This window comes from Cucurbita pepo, chromosome LG15 (genome assembly GCF_002806865.2).
Source record: "Cucurbita pepo subsp. pepo cultivar mu-cu-16 chromosome LG15, ASM280686v2, whole genome shotgun sequence".
NCBI classification, from domain to species: Eukaryota; Viridiplantae; Streptophyta; class Magnoliopsida; order Cucurbitales; family Cucurbitaceae; genus Cucurbita; species Cucurbita pepo.
This window is the reverse complement of record NC_036652.1, coordinates 1,231,843-1,252,459: the sequence shown is the minus strand read 5'-3', so window position 1 is coordinate 1,252,459 and position 20,617 is coordinate 1,231,843. Positions and strand designations below refer to the sequence as shown.

At 36.2% G+C, this 20,617-nt stretch overlaps 2 protein-coding genes across 7 annotated transcripts; one reads left to right on the top strand and one right to left on the bottom strand.

Annotated features, from left to right (window-relative positions):
• The first annotated feature begins 5,447 nt into the window (after window positions 1–5,447).
• LOC111811543 (U-box domain-containing protein 9-like) lies at window positions 5,448–10,376 on the top strand. Of its 4 annotated transcripts, XR_002817561.1 has the most exons (4): window positions 5,448–6,032; window positions 6,742–7,917; window positions 7,987–8,019; window positions 10,165–10,376. XR_002817561.1 is itself a non-coding variant. In XM_023698440.1 (2 exons), the coding sequence occupies exons 1-2, from the start codon at window positions 5,748–5,750 to the stop codon at window positions 7,831–7,833; spliced, it is 1,377 nt and encodes a 458-aa protein (XP_023554208.1). In that variant the 5' UTR covers window positions 5,448–5,747; the 3' UTR covers window positions 7,834–8,079. The 4 variants fall into 4 exon arrangements, 1 of the variants encoding a protein (XP_023554208.1); XR_002817562.1 differs by lacking the exon at window positions 7,987–8,019; XR_002817560.1 differs by having other exon boundaries at window positions 6,742–8,019.
• An 828-nt stretch (window positions 10,377–11,204) lies between these two features.
• LOC111811160 (E3 ubiquitin-protein ligase CHIP-like) lies at window positions 11,205–17,277 on the bottom strand. Of its 3 annotated transcripts, XR_002817504.1 has the most exons (9): window positions 16,970–17,277; window positions 16,809–16,876; window positions 16,650–16,713; window positions 13,914–13,985; window positions 13,579–13,712; window positions 11,893–12,046; window positions 11,715–11,825; window positions 11,456–11,637; window positions 11,205–11,333 (listed from the first exon to the last, which is right to left on the bottom strand). XR_002817504.1 is itself a non-coding variant. In XM_023697908.1 (8 exons), the coding sequence occupies exons 1-8, from the start codon at window positions 17,084–17,086 to the stop codon at window positions 11,512–11,514; spliced, it is 846 nt and encodes a 281-aa protein (XP_023553676.1). In that variant the 5' UTR covers window positions 17,087–17,277; the 3' UTR covers window positions 11,382–11,511. The 3 variants fall into 3 exon arrangements, 2 of the variants coding, with proteins under 2 accessions (XP_023553676.1, XP_023553677.1); XM_023697908.1 differs by lacking the exon at window positions 11,205–11,333 and having other exon boundaries at window positions 11,382–11,637; XM_023697909.1 differs by lacking the exons at window positions 11,205–11,333; window positions 16,809–16,876 and having other exon boundaries at window positions 11,382–11,637.
• Window positions 17,278–20,617: the final 3,340 nt, after the last annotated feature.

Here is a 20,617-nt window from a genome sequence, read left to right as displayed (position 1 = left end):
ATTAAAAAAAATAATCCGACAACCAATCATTAAAAAACAAAATTATTAATGGATCATGCCACGTCAATATTTCAAAAGTGTTCAAAATATTAAAGCTAAATAGAAACATAAATTATTTTCTATTTGAATTCAAATCACACTCAATTTTTTAAAAATAAAAAAATAAATAAATTGAAGAGGACAAATCCGACAACGTGTACGAAGGGAACACCTGGCAGGAACACGCTGTCAGGAGACGAATTATTTGGCAATGGTGGGGGCTGTAAATAACGACGCGTGGCAGAGATGGAACCCCCCATGAGCCTCGTTGGTGCATGTGGACCCCGCTTCTCCTATTTGGCAGTAAATTTTTGTCGTGTACTGTGGGACCCACCACCCCTCCACCTCACTCCTTCCAAGCACGATAACGACGGATCCGTATTAAATTATCAATACCCTTCAAAAATATCTACCACTTTTTCCCTTTCTTAATTATTCTTTTTTTTTTTTTTAAATAATAATAATAAATCATTTTAATTTTATAATAATGGTTATTATTATATTTTTATATTATTTTTTTTTATAATAAATCGTTCGACGTTTACAAAATAAATACATATCAATTATTGTTGGGTATACTGTCGTAGACTGCATATAGGTATTGAATATTCCTCACAGACTTAATTCTCTATTAAATGTCCTCGAGTTTTTGTATCAATATTTTTTTAGGTTGGTAATTACGAGGATTGAGTAATCAAATCGTTGACCTAATAATTATTGTCTTATTGGATGAAATGTGCTCGAATGAATGAACGTCTTATTGATGAATCAATCAAGCTCATAGAAAAAAAAATATTCTAAAACGTGAGATATTTGATCCTATGACCGTTTAAAAAAATGTATAGGCATGATAAACTAAAAAATACCTAAAGATGTACGGTGTAAGGGTTGACTAATCTGTTTGAGATGGGCACAGGGTACCCCTATGTCACCCGACATGCCCACACGTAAAGCATAATGCGCCGCACATGGGTATATGCTTGGGGCGTGGGTGTGGCGAGTGCGTTTGGAGATTATAATGAAAATCTTAACTAAAATAAAATTTAATTAATAAAAATAATATTTGAATCACTAAATTTATTATTTGACCTAATTTATCAGCAACAATGCCGCCGCCAGTGGCGGCGCTGGCGGCAACGGGTGTTAGTAAGTGTAAAACGGCACCGTATCATCTACGATGAAGACCACCTAATACGCGTTGGCATTTCAAGACTTGACACGTGTCTTTTTAATTTCCTTGTATAATTATTAAATTGGTTTTTGGATTTTTATTTAGTGATTTTGGATATTGATTACAATATTTTATTTACTAAATTAATTTAAGATTTTAAATCTTTTTAATAATACCCTTAATTAAAAATTACTTCATAACTATCTATATATATATATATATATAATATGTACGGAATGATTTTTTTTTCTTTGCTAAATTGCGAGTTTCAGGGGTCGGACATATCGTCCTCCTCAGTCGCATCATGGCACCCGTCTAGACTCTTATGTGGTTAGATGGGCGCCACTTCTTTTGTCGCAACGTGAGGGTCACAACTTACTCTCTTCATAGTTAGGTTGACATTTTCCCCCACTTAAACTAAACATCGTCCTCGATGACTTACTTTGGAGCACAATCATTGTTAGGTTGTGACATTCATGTTTGTCCAAGGCATGTTGCCCATGACACGCCGAAACTCTTGCCTTGTACTACTTTACTGCTTTCTTTTACTGCTTTCATGTTGTATTATTTCTTTCTTGTTTTTTTTAAGAGAATGATATTTCAGCAAAGTCATAGCTACGTCTAGTAGTCATGATAACTCAAAATGTACTATAGGGGATGCGACTATATATATATATATAGAAAAAAAAAGAATTATAGAGAATAAAAATGTTATAATAAAAAATAATAATGGAAAATTATTAATCACATAGTTCAAATAATTTATATTAAAAAAGTGGTGAAAATAATGTCACATTCTCTCTCTCTCTCATGGAGAAAATGATTGAAATGAAAATAAATTAAAGAACAAGAGAATTTAAATATAATGATTTCAAAGAATTATTATTATTATTATTGTGGATAATTTTTTAAGGTTAAATAAGACAAATAAAAAATGTTTTAATATATATATATATATATAATAGAGTAAGGAGCAGGGGAAATAATCCCCACGCGGGATGCCAGCTGTATGGCTATAGATTCCGTGATCGCCTACATCCCCAAACCACGTGGGTCCCACATGACACCTGGGCCCCACACTCCAGGTTTTTTACTGCCATGTTCTTATTTTTTTATTTTAAAAATCTTTTCAGATAATTAATTTTCCATTTTTAAATTTGGTCGTTTATTTTTAAAATATTTTTGAAAATTCTATTTTATTACATTAATAATTAAAATTTCATAAATATAAATTGTAGGGTAGAGTTGGATGGTAACCCTATTTTCGAGACCAGATAAAAAAAATGTCACCTATAAACCAATTTGAATTCTCTATTTTAAAAAAAATCTAACCCGACTCAGTCTTTTATGATTTGGGTTGGGTAATCCAAGTTGACCAGATTTACGGGTCATTTGAACACCTCTATCCTGTCTTAATTTTTGGGTCGTAACCCTATTCTCGAGATCAAACAAAAAAATTCCAACCCACAAACCGACTTGAATTCTCTGTTTTCCAAAAATCCAACCCAACTCAGTCTTATGATTTGGGTTGGGTAATCCAAGTTTATCATATTTACGGGTCATTTGAACACCTTTACCATGCCTTAGTTTTTGGGTCGTAACCCTATTTTTGAGACCATTTGCAAACGGACCTGAATTCTCTATTTTTCAAAAATCTAACCCGACTTAGTCTTTTTACGATTTGGGTTGGGTAATCGAAGTTGATCAAATTTACGTGTCATTTAAACACCTCTATCCTGTCTTAGTTTTTGGGTCGTAACCCTATTTTCGAGACCAGACACAAAAATTCCAACCCACAAACTTGAATTTTCTATTTCCAAAAATCCAACGTTTTTGGGTCGTAACCCTATTTTTGAGACCATTTGCAAACCGACCTAAATTCTCTATTTTTCAGAAATCCAACCCAACTCAGTCATTTATGATTTGAGTTGGGTAATTCAAATTGATCATATTTACAGGTCATTTTAACACCTCTTTCCTATCTTAATTTTTTGAATTTTGCAGGAGAATTTAACATAAAAATCCCACATTTTTCTTAAATACTATTATTACGATAAATAGAGATGTTAATTTATCTAGTATCAGCCTCGAAACGGGGCAAAGAATCTCAATTGAAACGAAGATTATAGAGTGAGTGGAAAAAGATTTATTCTCGGTAGCTAAATGGGGCCGAATACAGGACTATATTCTCCATCTTCGTCTCCGCTCCATACCGCCCATGCTCACTTTATATGTATAAAATATATTTTAATGCATTATTTTAACCGAAAATTTCACAGAATGAAGATTGAAATAGGAGACAGGGACAAAGATTACCGAACATTAAGTAAAAAATAATTTTGTAGCATTATTTAATATATAAATTTAAAAAAATTTGAATTTTGGGATGAATGATGAATTTACTTTTTGTTGAAGGGTTGTTTTGCAAATCTTAATTCTTACTAAAGCCATTTTGGACAAAAACCATAAGGTAAGAAAGGAATTTCGTGATTTAAAATCTAAAAAAAGGGGCTAAAACGTAATATTTGAAAGTTGGAGACTTAAAAATAAATTTTAAAAAATTAAACGATTTAATATTTATTTATTAATAATTTAAAGTTTCAAAATTAATATTCATTTAATGTATATGTTTTAAAATTTTAATTAGTCCGTTAAAAAACCAGGTAATTATTATTATTATTATAATGTTATGCTTTTTATATTTAAGTTACTATTTAAAAAATAATGAAATTAATTGACCATTATTAAATTAAAAAATTCATTCCCAAAAATATAAACATTAAATAGACGTGACACGTGTGAAATTCCTGCGTCTATTAATTAATCGAGAATTCAATGAATATTAAATGCACAAAAAATATAAAAACACTTTTTTTAAAAATTAAAAAAAGGAAATTTTAATATTTAATATTTAATATTTAGTTTAGAAGGAGCCAGCTAAATTCCACCTATTTTTTTTCTTTTCCTATTTTATTATACGCGTTAAATTAAATATTTTATTTCAATTTTTACCCACGAAATTATTGATTATTTTATTTGAGCATTTCTTAAAAAAAAAAAAAAATTAATTTTTATATTTAGTCTATAAACTCTAAAATTTAATAATATTCTTATTGTACATTAATTTGCTCGAGATTAAAGTTTTGATATTTTTATTATATATATATATATATATTAATCAATTTTTACTATATAATGAAAATATTATTATTTTTTATTTTATATATTAGATATTTTTTAGGCTCGTTTTCTTTTTTATTGTTATCAAATTCATAAATCAAGGTTTAAAATAGTAATACGCTCGAGATTAAAGTTTCGATATTTTTATTATATATATATATATATATATATATAGATAATCTTTTACTATATAATAAAAATAATATTATTTTTATTTTATATATAGACATTTTTTAGGATTTTTTTTTTTTTTTGTTATCAAATTCATAAATTAAAGTTTAAAATACTAATACGCTCGAGATTAAAGTTTCGATACTTTTATTATATATATATATATATATATATATATATATATATATATATATGTATATATATATTTTTTCATTTTTTACTATATAATGAAAATATTATTATTTTTTATTTTATATATTAGACATTTTTTAGGCTCGTTTTCTTTTTTTGTTATCAAATTCATAAATCAAGGTTTAAAATAGTAGTACGCTCGAGATTAAAGTTTCGAAATATATATATATATATATATATTTTTATCATTTTTTACTATATAATAAAAATATTATTATTATTTTCATTTTATAATATAGACATTTTTTAGGCTCGTTTTTTTATTTATCAAATTCATAAAATCAATATTTAAAATGTCGATGTAGACGAAAATATCAATGAAATGTCGATACCCATATGTATTTCTAAAAATTTATTAAAAAAATAATTTTTACGCATTTTAAATAAATTAAAGTACTTATTATTTATATTATATTGATATTGAACTTAAAAACATGTAAAAGAAATATTGTTATTTAAACGAAAATTTAATATAAAGTTATTGAAATAATTTATCATAAATATAATTTAGGAGTTAAAACATTAAAATAAAAACGTGTTTTATATTTAATTCAAAGGTTTAAAACGTAAATAAAAAAAGGGTAAACCCTAAAAAGAAAGGAAAATAATTTATTATTATTATTATTATTATTTTAAGAAATTATGAAAATGATATTTGAAAAAAAAAATTAAAAATTAAAAGGATAATTGAAGTAGAAGAAGCCGTGAGAAATTAGGGAGGAGAGTATATGTGGTTCGCTGTAGATTTCATCGGTTTTTTAAGTTCATACAATTCCTGAGAATGGAAGCACAGGAAAATCGGTGCTCTCTGTACCCTTTAATGGCGGATTGAGGAGAGAAGAGAGAGAGAGAGAGAGATTTTGAAGTAATGGAGAGGTGTTGAAGATGGGGAGTTTTGTGTTCAATCGTCATTGTTTGTAGCAGTGTTCTACAAGTATTTTGTCGGCTTTTTCTGTTCATGTTGCAGTGATCGTCGCCTTCCTCTCCGATCTTGATGGCGAAAACGGGGGTGTTTGATTCTGATCCTACAGTCATGGGGAAAGCCACGGAGTTGAAGAGGGAGTTACAGAGACTTATCGATGCTATAATTGATGATGATAATTGCTCTACCGACACCATCGATCATGCTAAAGAGATTATTTCTGCGCTCAAGGAGTTGAAACTTAGGAAGAGATCACGCTCTTCTAATCGTTACGAGAATCTCATTTGCCCTGATGAATTTCGTTGTCCGCTTTCTAGGGAACTCATGAGAGATCCTGTCGTTGTGTCTACTGGCGAGGTTTGTTCTGATGCTTTCCGTTCCGTGATTTCCTTTCTAGGTCTCGAAGAAATTATGGTTCTAATCCGCGATTCTTCGTTGTTTTGTTCTTCCGAACACTACGATTCTTTAGCGGTTTTGTTGCTTTGCGTTTCATTTCTGAGGGTTTTCTTTACCCATTCGCGTTGAATCGTAGTGTTTATGGATCAAAACACGAAGCGCATAGATTAAAGAAACTTTGAGGACACGAGTGGTCAATTTTCCTTCGTCTCTGCTTTCATTAAATTTAGTCCTCTAATTCTGCTGTTTGTTTGTGTGTTCTTCATCAAATTACAGCGTTCTCTATTTGAATTCGACATTGAGAACCAACTGGATTTCGAGGTTTCTGTAGATTAGAATTTTCCATTTAACTTCTGAGTTCATTTCTGTTTTTTTCACTGACATTGCATCTTTTGTATGTAATTTTAAATGGCCGACGATTTAAACCCTTTGCATATTTCAGTAACTATGTTCATGATTTGTGTTGTATTCACGATGTTGACTGTAAATTAATATGAATGATCTTCCTGGAAATCTGTAGAATAGATGAGGAGAAGTAATTTGTAGATGTTTTGTTATATGCGTATGATTTTGGTAGGATTAGATCTAATTACCATTATGAATTCTTTGTTTTCGTTATGTTGGTTTCTGAGTTTGCTAGTTCTTGTTGTTTTGTTCCATCTTGTTGCAGACATATGACAGACCTTTCATTCATAAATGGTTAAGATCAGGAAACCGAACGTGTCCGAGAACTCAGCAAGTTCTTTCGCACACGAACCTCACTCCCAATCACTTGATTCGTGAAATGATATCTCAGTGGTGTACAAGTAGGGGAATTGAGTTGCAAGATCGTGTCCGTGTGCATTGTCTTGAAGACGATGTGATAACCGAGGCTGATAGAGACCGTTTTCTCACGCTAATAGAGAATATGTCTATGACAATACCTGAACAGAAAGCAGCTGCTAAGGAGCTTCGTATGTTGACGAAGAGAATGCCCTCATTTCGAGCGCTTTTTGGCGAGTCCCTTGATGCCATCTCTTTGTTGCTTAGTCCACTTTGTGGAGATAAGTCACAAAGTAGTATTCATGCGGATCTGCAAGAGGATGTGATCACAACCCTCTTGAATCTGTCGATCCATGACAACAACAAGAAGCTTGTAGCTGAAACTCCCAATGTAATACCGCTTCTAAAGGAAGCGTTGAGATCAGGAACCATGGAAACGAGGAGCAATGCAGCTGCAGCCCTATTTACTCTGTCAGCTCTCGATTCGAACAAAGCACTCATTGGAAAATCTGGTGCCTTGAAGCCCCTTATCGACCTTTTAGACGAGGGGCATCCTTTATCTATGAAGGATGCTGCTTCAGCCATATTTAATCTTTGTATACTTCATGAAAATAAAGCAAGAGCTGTGCGAGATGGTGCAGTTCGAGTGCTTCTGAAAAAGATTATGAACCAAATGCATGTTGATGAACTGTTGGCTATTCTTGCAATGCTTTCAAGCCATCAAAAGGCGGTCGAAGAAATCGGAGAGCTGGGAGCTGTCCCTTCCTTATTCAGAATTATCAGGGAAAGTTCTTGTTCTCGTAACAAGGAGAATTGCATTGTGATCATCCATGCTATCTGCTTATATGATCGAACCAAGTGGAAAGATATGAAGGAGGAGGAGAAATGGTATCGAACTATCTCTGAACTCGCTCAGAATGGGACTTCAAGGGCCAAGAGAAAGGCCAGTGGCATACTTGAAAGACTAAACAGGGCAGTTAATATGACCCATACTGCGTAATGAAATTCTCGGCGTTAAAAACTTGTAGATTCTGCCTCTAAATCCGGTACTCTCGCCTTTTCTAAGACTCGGTCATCTGTTTGGGTAATCTTCGATCTTCTTTTTTTGTTTATTCTCTTATCCTGTGGAGTCTAATTTCGATTTCTCTGCCAGGTTCATCAGTTAGTCACTGTGAATAAATATGATGTGAGTTCTGTTGATAGCTTTTCTTTTTGTTTCTGTTTTAGTTTACTTGTTCTTTTGACATTGTTCAGTTCATTACTACTGCATTTCTGCAAATTTAGTTTTTTCTCTTCTTCTCTGTTTCATTGAACTGAACGGATAAGGTTAGAGCTGTTCAAAGGGAAGTAAGCAAATATGACAGGAGAGAACAAAAGGGTAGAGGATTTGATTGTAGCATTGCATATGTTCCGAAGTGGTACCAAAAGGATCTAAGATTGGACAAGAAGGAGAAGGTGAATGGTGTAACAACCAAGTCCACTGCTAGCAAATTTTGTCCACTTATGGATTTCTCTTTCGAACTTTCCCTCAAGATTTTTAAAATGCGTCTACTAGGGAAAGATTTTCATACCCTTATAAAGAATGTTTCGTTTTCTTCTCCAACCGATGTGGGATCTCACAAATGGTAACAATACTGATATGGGATCTCAAATGTGCATCATTTTGAATGGTATCTGTGATATTGAGTAATGTGGTCCCTTTGACGAGGGAGGGAATAGGAATATTGGATGCCTAACACCTTTTTGTGAATATAGTTCTCTCTTTTAACCCCCTTTTGTCCATAATGGAGCGACCCTCCTTTTACCTTAGACTTTCCCCTTCCCCAACATCTATTGGATTGCTTTATGAATTCCTTGTCATTTCTTTATCTCCTCCACATTCCCATTTTCGATGGAAGAAAAATGTCGGTATACAAAATTAATCTCCTCCTAAGATATAAATATAGTTAAAGGTCTGTTTGGAATGACATTTTAAACACTTCGAAAGTTGTTTATAAGTGAAGATAAAAAGAGTTCTGCTGTAGTTAGAGGTACGTAATCAATCTCCTCCCACTTATTAGTAAGGTATAAATATACTTTTAGTTACCGTACATATCTATTTGGAGTGACTTTCTAAGCACTTCCAAAGTTGTTTATAAGGTGCTTAGAAAGTTGTTTATAAGTGAAGATAAAAAGGATTCCACGGAAGCCGAACAGTTGTTTTTCCTTTTTTTTTTATATGATTTTGTTTTGGTTTCTTTTCTTTTTATGTGGCTTTTGGCTCCATTATTTGGTGCAATTGAGGCCAAAATGATGCTAGTTATGACTTGCCTAAAGGATAGTTCTGTGAAATTCTTTTAGCTGTTAAGATTTATAGTATTCAGTTGTAGCTCTCTCTCTCTCTTTTTGGAATAGTGTTGTTTTCTTTAAAATATTAACAGAAATAGTAACATCAAATCAAGGCAGGCTGCTTTCCAGTGCCCCATCTTTCTGTATTTAAGGGAGGGAAAAGTCCCCTCATGTCCCTGCTAGCTGGATACTTGGAATCTCTTACAGACTATACTTTTCTATAGCCTTCATTTAAACATTTATAACGTTGAAGACGTGAGGTCCCACGTCAGTCAGAGAGGAGAGCAAAACATTCTTTATAAGAATGTGGAAATCTCTTCCTAGTAGATACGGTTTAAAAACCTTGAGCGGAAGCCCAAAGAAAACAATATCTACTAGCGGTGGATTTGTGCTGTTACAAATGGTATCATAGCCAGACACCGAGCGATGTACCAACGAGGAGGTTTAGCCTCGAAGGGAGTGAACACGAGGCGGTGTGCTAGCAAGGACGCTGGACCCCGAAGGGGGGTGGATTGTGAGATTCCATATTGGTTGGGAAGGAGAATGAAGCGTTCGTTTTAAGGGTGTGGAAACTTGTCCCTAATGGACACATTTTAAAACCTTGAATAGACGAAAGGGGAGCCCAAATAAGACAATATCTGCTAGCGGGGGGTTTGGTCCGTTACAGATAAAATGATTGAACACGCATGATTTTTTTAGTTTAATAAGTGTGAATTGGGGGATCAGCTATTGCCTTTAAAATGTTAACCGGTACTTTATCTTTAAACTATGCTCGAATAGATATACGATTATCGATGACTCTTTGTACAATAGGTATGCCAACTAGTTAGATGGTGATGAAGACTTGCTACTCTCTTTTGACCATAAAGTTTGAACACTTCATCAGAATACCAATTTATTACTTTCTTTTCCTTCTTGGAACATTGTTTAGGTTAAATCCAAGCATTGTTGTCACTTTCATTGTGAAGCCTAACCTCTACTAAATCCAATGGGTCCTTGTTAGGTGTTAAATTTTCTGGATATAAATCAACATTTTGGAGAGAGAAATCCAAAGAAGAGGAGGGTCTACCATGTGCCACATAATAACAAGGTATGGGGTTTGGCTGCATCCAAAGAACATAGCATTATGTTGATATTAATCCATCTCATTACACAACAATGGTGACATCCCCCCCTCTCTCTCTCTCTCTAATCCAACTTTTTCTTTGGTTCGAATTGGTAAGAGTGTCGGTTATTTGGAATGACTTTTCAAGTGTTCAAAAATATTTTCGAAGTTTAGTTTCTTAGAAAGATGGTTAAGTTAAAATCATTAGTTTCAAAACCGTTTTTCTGAAAGACGGACTTAAAATTTCAAAATGGGTTATGGTTATAATATTGATTTGGAAAGAAAACGACGTTATTTAATCATTATCTACAATTGTTTGTCTAATTAATGTGTGGTTGGTGCTAGAAGATGCAACGTCATTTAATCAAAAAATTTATAAGTTGTCTATTCATATGGAAATTTTAGAACTAATGAAAAATCATGTGATGTGCTGTCCAATAATTTTGGGAGAATTGGACAATAGCAATCAATTGTTGGTCCATGAGAGTATGACATGAGTCGAGAGAGATTTTCAACCCATAATGCTTGACCTTCGTGCATTTGGAATCAAAATATCTTCATCCAAATCACGAAATCAGTAGAAAATAGACCTAATCAATGATAATGAACATATCTCAAGCGATTGAATATTGGTATCGCTCCATGTATGTTGTAAACGTGCATTGCATTACCTCTTTCTTTTGTAAGATACTACAATCAAGAATAACTAAGATCGATACTAGTTTTGACCAAATGTATCTAATAGATACTAGTTTTGACCAAATGTATCTAATAGATACTAGTTTTGACCAAATGTATCTAATAGCAGACAGATTCAACCAACGTGAAAATAACTGTCCAATCAAAGTAATAGTTCTTTTGAGGTCTGTCCAATCAAAGTAATAGTTCTTTTGAGGTCGAGATTCAAATTTCTGCCCTTTTATTAGTTGCACTTGAGCATAAAAGAAACATCAAGTAGAAAGCGTGCTAAACTAACCTTCGAGTGGTAGCTTAATCATAACCCTTGTGCTCGATTAATAACACTCTTGAAGAACCAAAGAAGGATGAACATAAATCTATCGACATTCCTAGTATGTAAGTTATGATGGAAAACGTCAATTTGAATGTGAAAAAGGTGCACCCAACGAGATTAGTAAAGCCATATATCATCGATTATGAGGTTTAAGTAATAACTGTACAGGAAACTAACCAGCCATGGTAACAAATTGCACAACAGCAAATCAAAAGACAAGACCTCATGTATACTTAATTTGTATTGTAAGCCCATCCATGCTTATCTAGAAATGCTTGTACAGCTTCCTTTATGGCCAAGTTCGGTACTAGCTGAGACTCGTCGAGTAGCTCCCGCGTTATGGGATCGAAGTTACCAACCTAAACAAGGAAGCCAGTAGTTAGAATTGTAGCTATAGGACATGAACGAGTAGGATAGCAACGTGGAAAATGCCGACCTTTCGAAAATGGTCGAGGATCACTGCTCTCTCATATGTAACCCCGCTCGGAGTAATAACGGGATCACGAAGAATATCGAGCGTAATTTTACAACAAAGATGATCGGGGACCTGAAAACACATCAAATTAGTACCTTCACAGGATTTAAATGGCTAATGTTATGTCAAAATGCTTAACCTCAGATGGCGCATCAGCCACGGCATAGTTTTCAAACACACTTCTTAGAGAGTTTAATTGTTCCCGATGAGCGATTTCGGCTTGATCTACGAACCCTTCTGGTTCAGACTGGTCAAGGAAGTATTTTTGTTCAAGGGCAGCCTCACAAGCCTCTCTGAGAAATAGTAACATAGATGAGAAACCCGTCTTTCTTTCTTTTTTAATATTTAATCTATAACGGTCCAAGCCCACCGTTAACAAATATTATCCGCTTTTGCCTGTTACGTATCGCCGTCAGCCTCACGGTTTTAAAACACGTCTGCTAGGGAGAGGTTTCCACACCTTTATAAGGAATGTTTTGTTTCTCTCTCTAACTGATGTGAGATTTCACAATCCACCCCCATTGGAGGCCCAGCGTTCTTGCTAACACACCGCCTGGTGGCCGGCTCTGATACCATTCGTAACAACCTAAGCCCACCGCTAGCAGATATTGTCCGTTTTCACCCATTGTGTATTGTCGTCAGCCTCACGGTTTTATTAGAACGCGTCCGCTACGGAGAGGTTTCCACACCTTTATAAAGAATGTTTCGTTCCCCTCTCCAACCGATGTGAGATTTCACAATCCACCCCCCTTGGAGGCCCGAAGTCCTTGCTGGCACACCGCCCGATGTGTGGCTCTGATACCATTCGTAACAGCCCAAATCCACCGCTAGCAGATACTGTTCGCTTTCACCCATTACATATTGTCATCAGCCTCATGATTTTAAAACGTGTCTGCTAGGGAGAGGTTTGCAAACCTTTATAAGAAATGTTTCGTTCCCCTCTCCAACCGATGTGGGATTTCACAATCCACCCCCGTTGGGGAGCCCAGCGTCCTCGCTGGCACACCGTCCGGTGTCTGGTTCTAATACCATTTGTAACAGCCCAAGTCCACCACTAGTAGATATTGTCCACTTTCGCCCATTACGTATAGCCATTAGCTTTACGGTTTTAAAACGTGTCTGCTAGGGAGAGGTTTCCAAACCTTTATAAGAAATGTTTTNTTGTAACAGCCCAAGTCCACCACTAGTAGATATTGTCCACTTTCGCCCATTACGTATAGCCATTAGCTTTACGGTTTTAAAACGTGTCTGCTAGGGAGAGGTTTCCAAACCTTTATAAGAAATGTTTTATTCCCCTCTCCAACCGATGTGGGATTTCACAATCCACCCCCGTTGGGAGGCCCAGCGTCCTCGTTGGCACACCGTCCGGTGTCTGGCTCTGATACCATTTGTAACAGCCTAAGTCCACAACTAGTAGATATTGTCCGTTTTCGCCTGTTACGTATAGCCGTCAGTCTTACAGTTTTAAAACGCGTTATACTTTGTTCCTCTCTCCAATCGATGTGGGATTTCACAATCCACCCCCTTGGGGGCCAGCGTTTTCACTGGCACACCGCCCAGTGTCTGGCTCTGATACCATTTGTAACAGCCCAAGCCTACCGCTAGCAGATATTGTCCATTTTCACCCATTACGTATCGCCGTCAGCCTCACAGTTTTAAAACCCGTCTGTAGGGAGAGGTTTCCACACTTTTATAAGGAATGTTTCGTTCCCTCTCCAACCAAGGTGGGATTTCACATAATCATTATCGACATCTTCACGGAAGAAAACTTATTTGAAGGCTTCCAACTCCCAAAACCAAAATCTCTAGGAGAAAAATAACTTACTTCAAGGTCTGCAATTCCCATGAACGTTTGGTGGATGCTTGTTCCCACTCCCTGTATTTTGCATTTGCAAGCTCCTGCCATATCTCCTCTACCATATAACTCTTTTGATTTGCACCTCTACCAAGATCCAAAGCCTATAAAACACGAGGTCGAATTTACATTTGTGTTAGCATAATAAACTATACGCTCACTCGATGTATACGAATCGAAAGTCTATATATTGAAAGTCCCCAAAAACAAGAGTATCCGTGGATCATAGGCGAGTTGTGTAGTGTACCATCAGAGATCTTTGTTTACATGCTACAAAAATTAGAGAGAAGTTAATGAAGAGCTACCTTCTCCAAATGCTTGATTCCTTCAGGATAGTCTTTGTTTTGTATTAATGCTAATCCTACCATGTAATGTGCCTGCACATCAAAAATTGCCAACAAATGTAAGAACAAATAAATAAAGGAAAGAAAATATATATATATATATATATATATATAATAAGAAGCACAAGCGCGTTAGTTCAGGCAACGTGCAATAGAGACTCTAAGTCTCCGATATTCGTTGGACACCGGAAAAAGACCAAGAAATTACAGGACCTCTCTTGCCTTTGCACATAAAATTGGCTTTTGGTCTACGACTTCTAGGCACATGAAAAATCTAGCGGAAAAGTCACTAGAGGCATGAGACATTTCGATAGTTTCATAAGAACGGTTGAACTCATTGATCATCCCCTCATAAATGATTTTTATATGTGAAATCCCACATCGGTTGAAGAGGGGAACATAGCCTTCCTTATAAGGGTGTAGAAACCTTTCCCTAGTAGACGCGTTTTAAAACTGTGAGGCTGACGGCGATACGTAACGGGTCAAAGCGGACAATATCTGCTAGCGGTGGGCTTGGGCTGTTATATTATACTTGGTCAAACAACAGATTCACACCTACCTTGACACTCATCGACAAATTTTTTGCTATTGAAGGCCTCTGGGGAAAATTTAGTATTGCTCATGTCTGAGACTAAATAGACCTACATCTAATCATTATCCCATTGTGTTTTCCATAGGTTTCCTCAAATGGTGCTCCTCGCCCTTCCATTTTGAGAATATGTGGTTAGATCACATTAGTTTCCTCGCCCTTCATATCATTGGTAGCAAATAAAGTGCAATCTCGAAGACAAAGTGTAAAAAACTCCAGATTTTTCCATTGTATCATGACCTCAAAGAAACGAAAGAGTACCATCATAAAAAGTCTATCGACGCAAGGCAGAAGTCTCATCAATGAAGATGAAATGGTCTCATAATTCATGTCCTCTTAACACACATATATAAAAAGGACAACACCCTCACCGAATTTCTCGATAATCTTGATTGGAGCCCAACTGATCATCGCCAAGCAACCTCCCTTGAGTTTGCATTCATCGAAGAAGAGGTATGGAAGCCGATAAAGATCTTGGGCTCTGACAAAACTCCTGGATCAAGTGGTTTTACCTCCTTATTCTTTAAAAAAATGTTGGAACTTTTTGAGAACCGATATCATGAGAGTGTTCCAAAAAAAATTCTAAATGAAATTATCAATGGAAACTTAAATGAAAAATATATATATGTTTGATCTCAGAGAAGACAAGTCTTACGACACGACTATACAAAATTATAGCAAGGGTTTTATTAGAACGCCTCAAAAGAGTTCGACATTTGTACAGGGATGTTAGATCCTTGATGCATCCTTCATGCAAATGAGCTTATAGACAAATGGAAAAAGAAGAAATAAAAAGGTGCAGTCATCAAACTTGACCTACAAAAAGCCTTCGACATGGTTGATTGGGTTTTGCTTCGACAACATTCTTAAAACAAAAGACTTTTGCTCAAAATGGCGGGTGGATCAAAGGATGCATCTCTTCCACAAACTTCTCGATCATCATTAATGGATGACCGAGAAAGAAGATCTATGCTACACAAGGTCTTCGACAAGAAGATCCACTATCCTCTTTTCTTTTCATTATAGTACTAGATTGCCTTAATCTCTTACTCAACAAGGTAGAATACGTAAAGCAAATAAATGGCTTCCATGTTGGTAATGAACATGTCTGGAACAGTGAAAACCTTCGAAAGATTCTCGAAACAAAACATCAACCTCTAGAAAATAAAGATCATTGGTCAATGTTAGCACAAAGGATATCGACGACTTTGCCGAAAGATATGGCGGTAAAAGATGTGAAAGGCCGAATATGTACATGAAATTGTCCCTAAATGAAAACCTCAAATCCTTCTCCTTTTAGAGGACCATTATTGAAAAAAATAGAAAGGTCATCCACATGATCATCATGCTATACTTCCAAAGGCGGAAGTCTCTCCCTATATAAACCACATTGTCGAACATTCTTACATGTCTCTACTCGAAATGCCTCACAAAATGGTTCTGGAAATAAAAAGATTATTCAAAAACTATCAGTGAAAAATGGCTCACGTCTTGTTCAATGAAATATTATAAACCTCCCACCAGACAAGGGAGGTCTTGGGCTATATTCAATGAAGAAAAAGAAGAGAGGCCTCCTCGCCAAATGGATATCTACATGCTCCTACATCAGGTACAAATGAGTCCCCCCACATTCTACAAAGGGGACATGGAAGCATCTAAAAGAGTACCAAAACCTCATCATCAACCGCATTCGCCATAGAGTGGGTGGTAGAGGAAACACATCTTTCTAGACTAACCCTTGGATTGACAACACCACGTTAGCTTTGCAATATTCTCGTTTGTACAGACTCTCTCATTGCAAGACAGTCACAACCAAAGAAACATGGAAAGATGTCAACAAATACTAGGACCTAAAGCTCGGTAAGAACCTAAACGAAGCTATAGACTAGGCCGAATTAAGCCTTGACCTTACCCCAATTGTGTTGTCCCAAGAAGCAAACTTATCGAAATAGCTTTCTAGTATGGACAAGGTCAGTAAGAAGTCATAAACCTCTCTCATTGTAAATTGGAAAGGTCTTTTGTAAGTATCACGGGAAGCGTCTTCATCAACACTTCCATATCGAACTCTAAGAATCAAAACCAAAATTTCAAGGTTTATAGAATAGTACCTTGACAGAATTGTTGTCAAGCTGAATAGCTCTCCGACAGTCCTCCTCCACCTTCTTCCAATCACTATACACCATTAAAAACAACGCATCATAACAATAAATTCTCATTCTCTCCGTAATAAGAAAGAAAATGGGGCAAGGATAGGTGCCCGTACATACTTCCGCTTGCGATGACACAAAGCACGGTTCGTCAAATACACAGGAACATTCGGACATAGCGTAATCGCCTTCAAATAAAAAACAACAAGAATATCCCAAATAATTCGATTTTAATACCTAAATAGCGACCAGAAAGAACAATTCGAGAGACAGGAAGAAACCTCGGTATAGGCTTCAATGGCGGCTCCAATCCGGCCCTTCTGGAAATAATGATTTCCATCTTTTCTGAGAATCTCGGCCTGTCTTGCAGCGCCAGACAAGAACACGCCCGGCCCCATCGCCAATCGACGAAATCAAAGCGACGACGCTGAATATAGCTTTTAGGGTTTTTATTTTGGTTCTCGAAATCAAGAACAGATAGATTATTGCAGAAATTGGATTACAGAGATTGATTTTGGGAAGAAGAACAATGAAAGGAAAAGAGGCGGTTTCTTGCGAAGGGAGGGTTCGACTTCACGACATTTCCAGCCAAAAAGGTGAAATTGACGCCAAATTTGCCATTTATTTTCTATTTATTTTTCATTTAATTTTGGATTTTCTTGTCTATAATAAATTTGGTTGACTTTTTTATTGTGCTCGTTTGACTGATCGAGTCAAGGCATTGAAAATTGTAATCTTAAAACAACTCTCTTTTCAACGATTTGACTCCGTCAATTAGATCGGATATATAACAGTCACGTCCACTGCCCTCTTCTAGACTTTTAAAATGCATCTGTTCGGGAAGGTGTTTCGGGACCAACGTCCTCGCTGGCACTCCTTCTTTTCTCCAATCGATGTGGGAACCCCACCAAATCCACCTCATTCGGGCCCAGCGTTCTTACTGACACATCGCCTCATGTCCACCCCACTTCGGGGCTCAGACTCCTCGCTGACACATCGTCGCCTCATGTCCACCCCACTTCGGGGCTCAGACTCCTCACTGACACATCGTCGCCTCATGTCCACCCCACTTCGGGGCTCAGTCTCCTCGCTGACACATCGCCTTATGTCCACCCCACTTCAGGGCTCAGTCTCCTCGCTGACACATCGTCGCCTCATGTCCACCCCACTTAGGGGTTCAGCCTCCTCGCTGACACATCGCCTTATGTCCACCCCACTTCGGGGCTGAGCCTCCTCGCTGACACATCGCCTTATGTCCACCCCACTTCAGGGCTTAGCCTCCTCGCTGACACATCGTCGCCTTATGTCCACTCCACTTCGGGGCTCAACCTCCTCGCTGACACATCGTCGCCTCATGTTCACCCCACTTCGGGGCTCAGCCTCCTTGCTGACATATCGTCGCCTCATGTCCACCCCACTTCGGGGCTTAGCCTCCTCGCTAACACATTACCTGATGTCTGGCTCTGATATCATTTCTAACAGCTTAAGCCCATCGCTAGCGGATATTGTTCTCTCTGGGCTTTCTCTTTGTGAGCATTCCCTTAAAGTTGTAAAACATGTCTGTTAGTGAGAGATTTCTAAACCATTATAAAGAATATTTCGCTCTCCTCCCCAACCGATGTGGGATCTCACAGGATCCATAAGATATGTTGTGACTATCATATTATGGATGATTGTTAAGTATTTTGGAAAGTCAATTACGAGACTTCGTGCATATTTATGAATGACATGTTATTACGAAAAAAAAAAATTGTGGTAGTTACCCATTTAATTTCACGATCACGAGTCGCTAATACGTATGAGGTATGACTCTAGGATGTCGATTCTCATCTCGTTGGGCAACGTCTCCCAAGACTCGTGTTTATGCACTAGTAGATAATTGGTAAAGTTCAATAAAACGGTTAATTGTCCACAATGGCCATAGGAGAATAACAGGTGTTTAATAGTAATGTTTCAGGTCTCACGGGTGCACGTGGCATTTTCCATGTTATATGAAGAGGCGTTTTTTCTAAAAACTTTTTGAATTAACGACAAAGGTGTACAAGGCGAGTGATGGGTCATATGCTGATTGAGCCATGAACGTTTCACTTTTTTATTTATTTTAAAGTTGTGTTTTAAATTCTCTAAATTAATTTTACTTTCTCTTATTTTATGTTTGACCATGTTTTAAATGGGACGGGACTTGAAAAGCTATATTGCCGTGGAAAATCCCGAGTTTATCTCGACTATATATATAGAAAAATGGATAAATATAAGTCAATTTAAGCATAGCTCAACATAGTAGATAATAAATAATCTCTCAAATATAGATGATTTAATCTCCAGGGATGATATATAGATATAAGAAGATTATAAGCAAAAATTGTGCGTATATATGATATCGATTTTTATGTTTTAAGTTAAATTACTAATTTAACCCTGATGAGTAATTTGACTTTTGAAAATCTTTATTCTCAAATATTAAATTTAGAAAAAGAAATGGTTATAGTCTAGTTGATTAGGATACTCTCTCTGACTTGGTTTAATTCTCGAGAACCAAATTTTTGTTTCGAAACAGTAGGGACAAAAAAAACCGTCATAATTTCACTTCAGTTGGTGTTTTTCCCATTTTACCCTTGGTGTTACTTTCACACTCGTTCCCGTAGGTATAATATCTCTTTACATATACAAAAATAAAATAACCTCGATTAATTGTCGGGTTGCTTCAATTTTGGCTACATTGAGACTTTGAGTTACGGTATAGAGATGACTTGATAATGTTACATTATTGACGAGAGATAGAAAAAGGGAATGGTAGGACGGTTCACTTGCGGCGAATTGTAAGGAAAAAAAGGAGACAACAACGAAGGAGGGGTTGTTTCGGGTTGAATCGAGTTAGGTTCAAATAAATGAAAATTTTATGGGTTGAAACTCGATCCAACCCAACCCACGAACACCCCTATACATTGTACTCGATTGATAGACAAATAAAGCACAAATTCATAAAGATAGTTTGAGCAATGAAGTTTAAACGGTAAAAAAAGCCCTAAATTCGTGAACGTTATCTTAGTTGACAAAGAGGTAATTTCTTGGGGTATTCATATAACCTGCTGACCCGAACAAACTAGACTGTCTAACTTTTTAGTCCCTATATTTTGGGTATTCATAGATAAATTAATTTTTTAATTAAAAAAAATACATATTTCAGTTTAGTCCCTATATTTTGGGTTTATTTCGATCGATATACTTTTAAATATATAATTTTAGTCTCTATACTTTCAATAAATCTTAAAATTAATATAGTTGTTGTCGAAGACAAACCGAACCGATATTGTTTTCTTTTCGCACACGTAAATGAAGCCTTGTAATTCTTTACCGTCAAAATAAAAAGTCGAAGAAATTTTTGAGGGTCCTCTGGAACCCGTTCCACAAATGATTTTGCTATAAAATTGAAGAAGAAAATCGCTAAATACTATTGTTATAAAGTTGTCATACATCGTGTGTACCGGAGCTCCATGTATAATAGCTTGGTGCAGCGAACTTGACCTTATACATCTCCGTACTGTATTGCATCTGCCAGCCGAACATGTACGAAATTTCTAGCTCAGTGCATTGGTTTGGCTTCCCCTTTTACATCTACCCGCCGAACATGTACGAAATTTCTAGCTCAGTGCATTGGTTTGGCTTCTCCTTTAAGAAATCAAAGTTGGATGTGTGAGATCTCACATTGGACAGGGGAACGAAACACTCATTATAATGGTACAAAAACCTCCTTTCTTCCGTAGACGTTTTATAAAACCGTGAGGCTGTTATCCCGTAACGGATAGGTACTAATTCCTGGCCGCTTTCTCTTAGTGTAAATTGCTGAGTGATCCTCGCTATTTGTCTAGAATGGGTGAGTGTAGCGGATTTGATCATCCTCTGCTTATAGGGATCTGGGGCACCATCCC

Excerpts from the sequence above, each read along its gene's own strand:
- LOC111811543 (XM_023698440.1), top strand. The coding sequence starts at position 5,748 with ATGGCGAAAACGGGGGTGTTTGATTCTGATCCTACAGTCATGGGGAAA. Across the intron at positions 6,033-6,741 it reads TCGTTGTGTCTACTGGCGAG|ACATATGACAGACCTTTCAT; the intron begins GTTTGTTCTGAT and ends ATCTTGTTGCAG.
- LOC111811160 (XM_023697908.1), bottom strand. The coding sequence starts at position 17,086 with ATGGGGCCGGGCGTGTTCTTGTCTGGCGCTGCAAGACAGGCCGAGATT. Across the intron at positions 13,986-16,649 it reads TTGACAACAATTCTGTCAAG|GCACATTACATGGTAGGATT; the intron begins GTACTATTCTAT and ends TTTGATGTGCAG. Across the intron at positions 11,826-11,892 it reads TGGCTGATGCGCCATCTGAG|GTCCCCGATCATCTTTGTTG; the intron begins GTTAAGCATTTT and ends ATGTGTTTTCAG.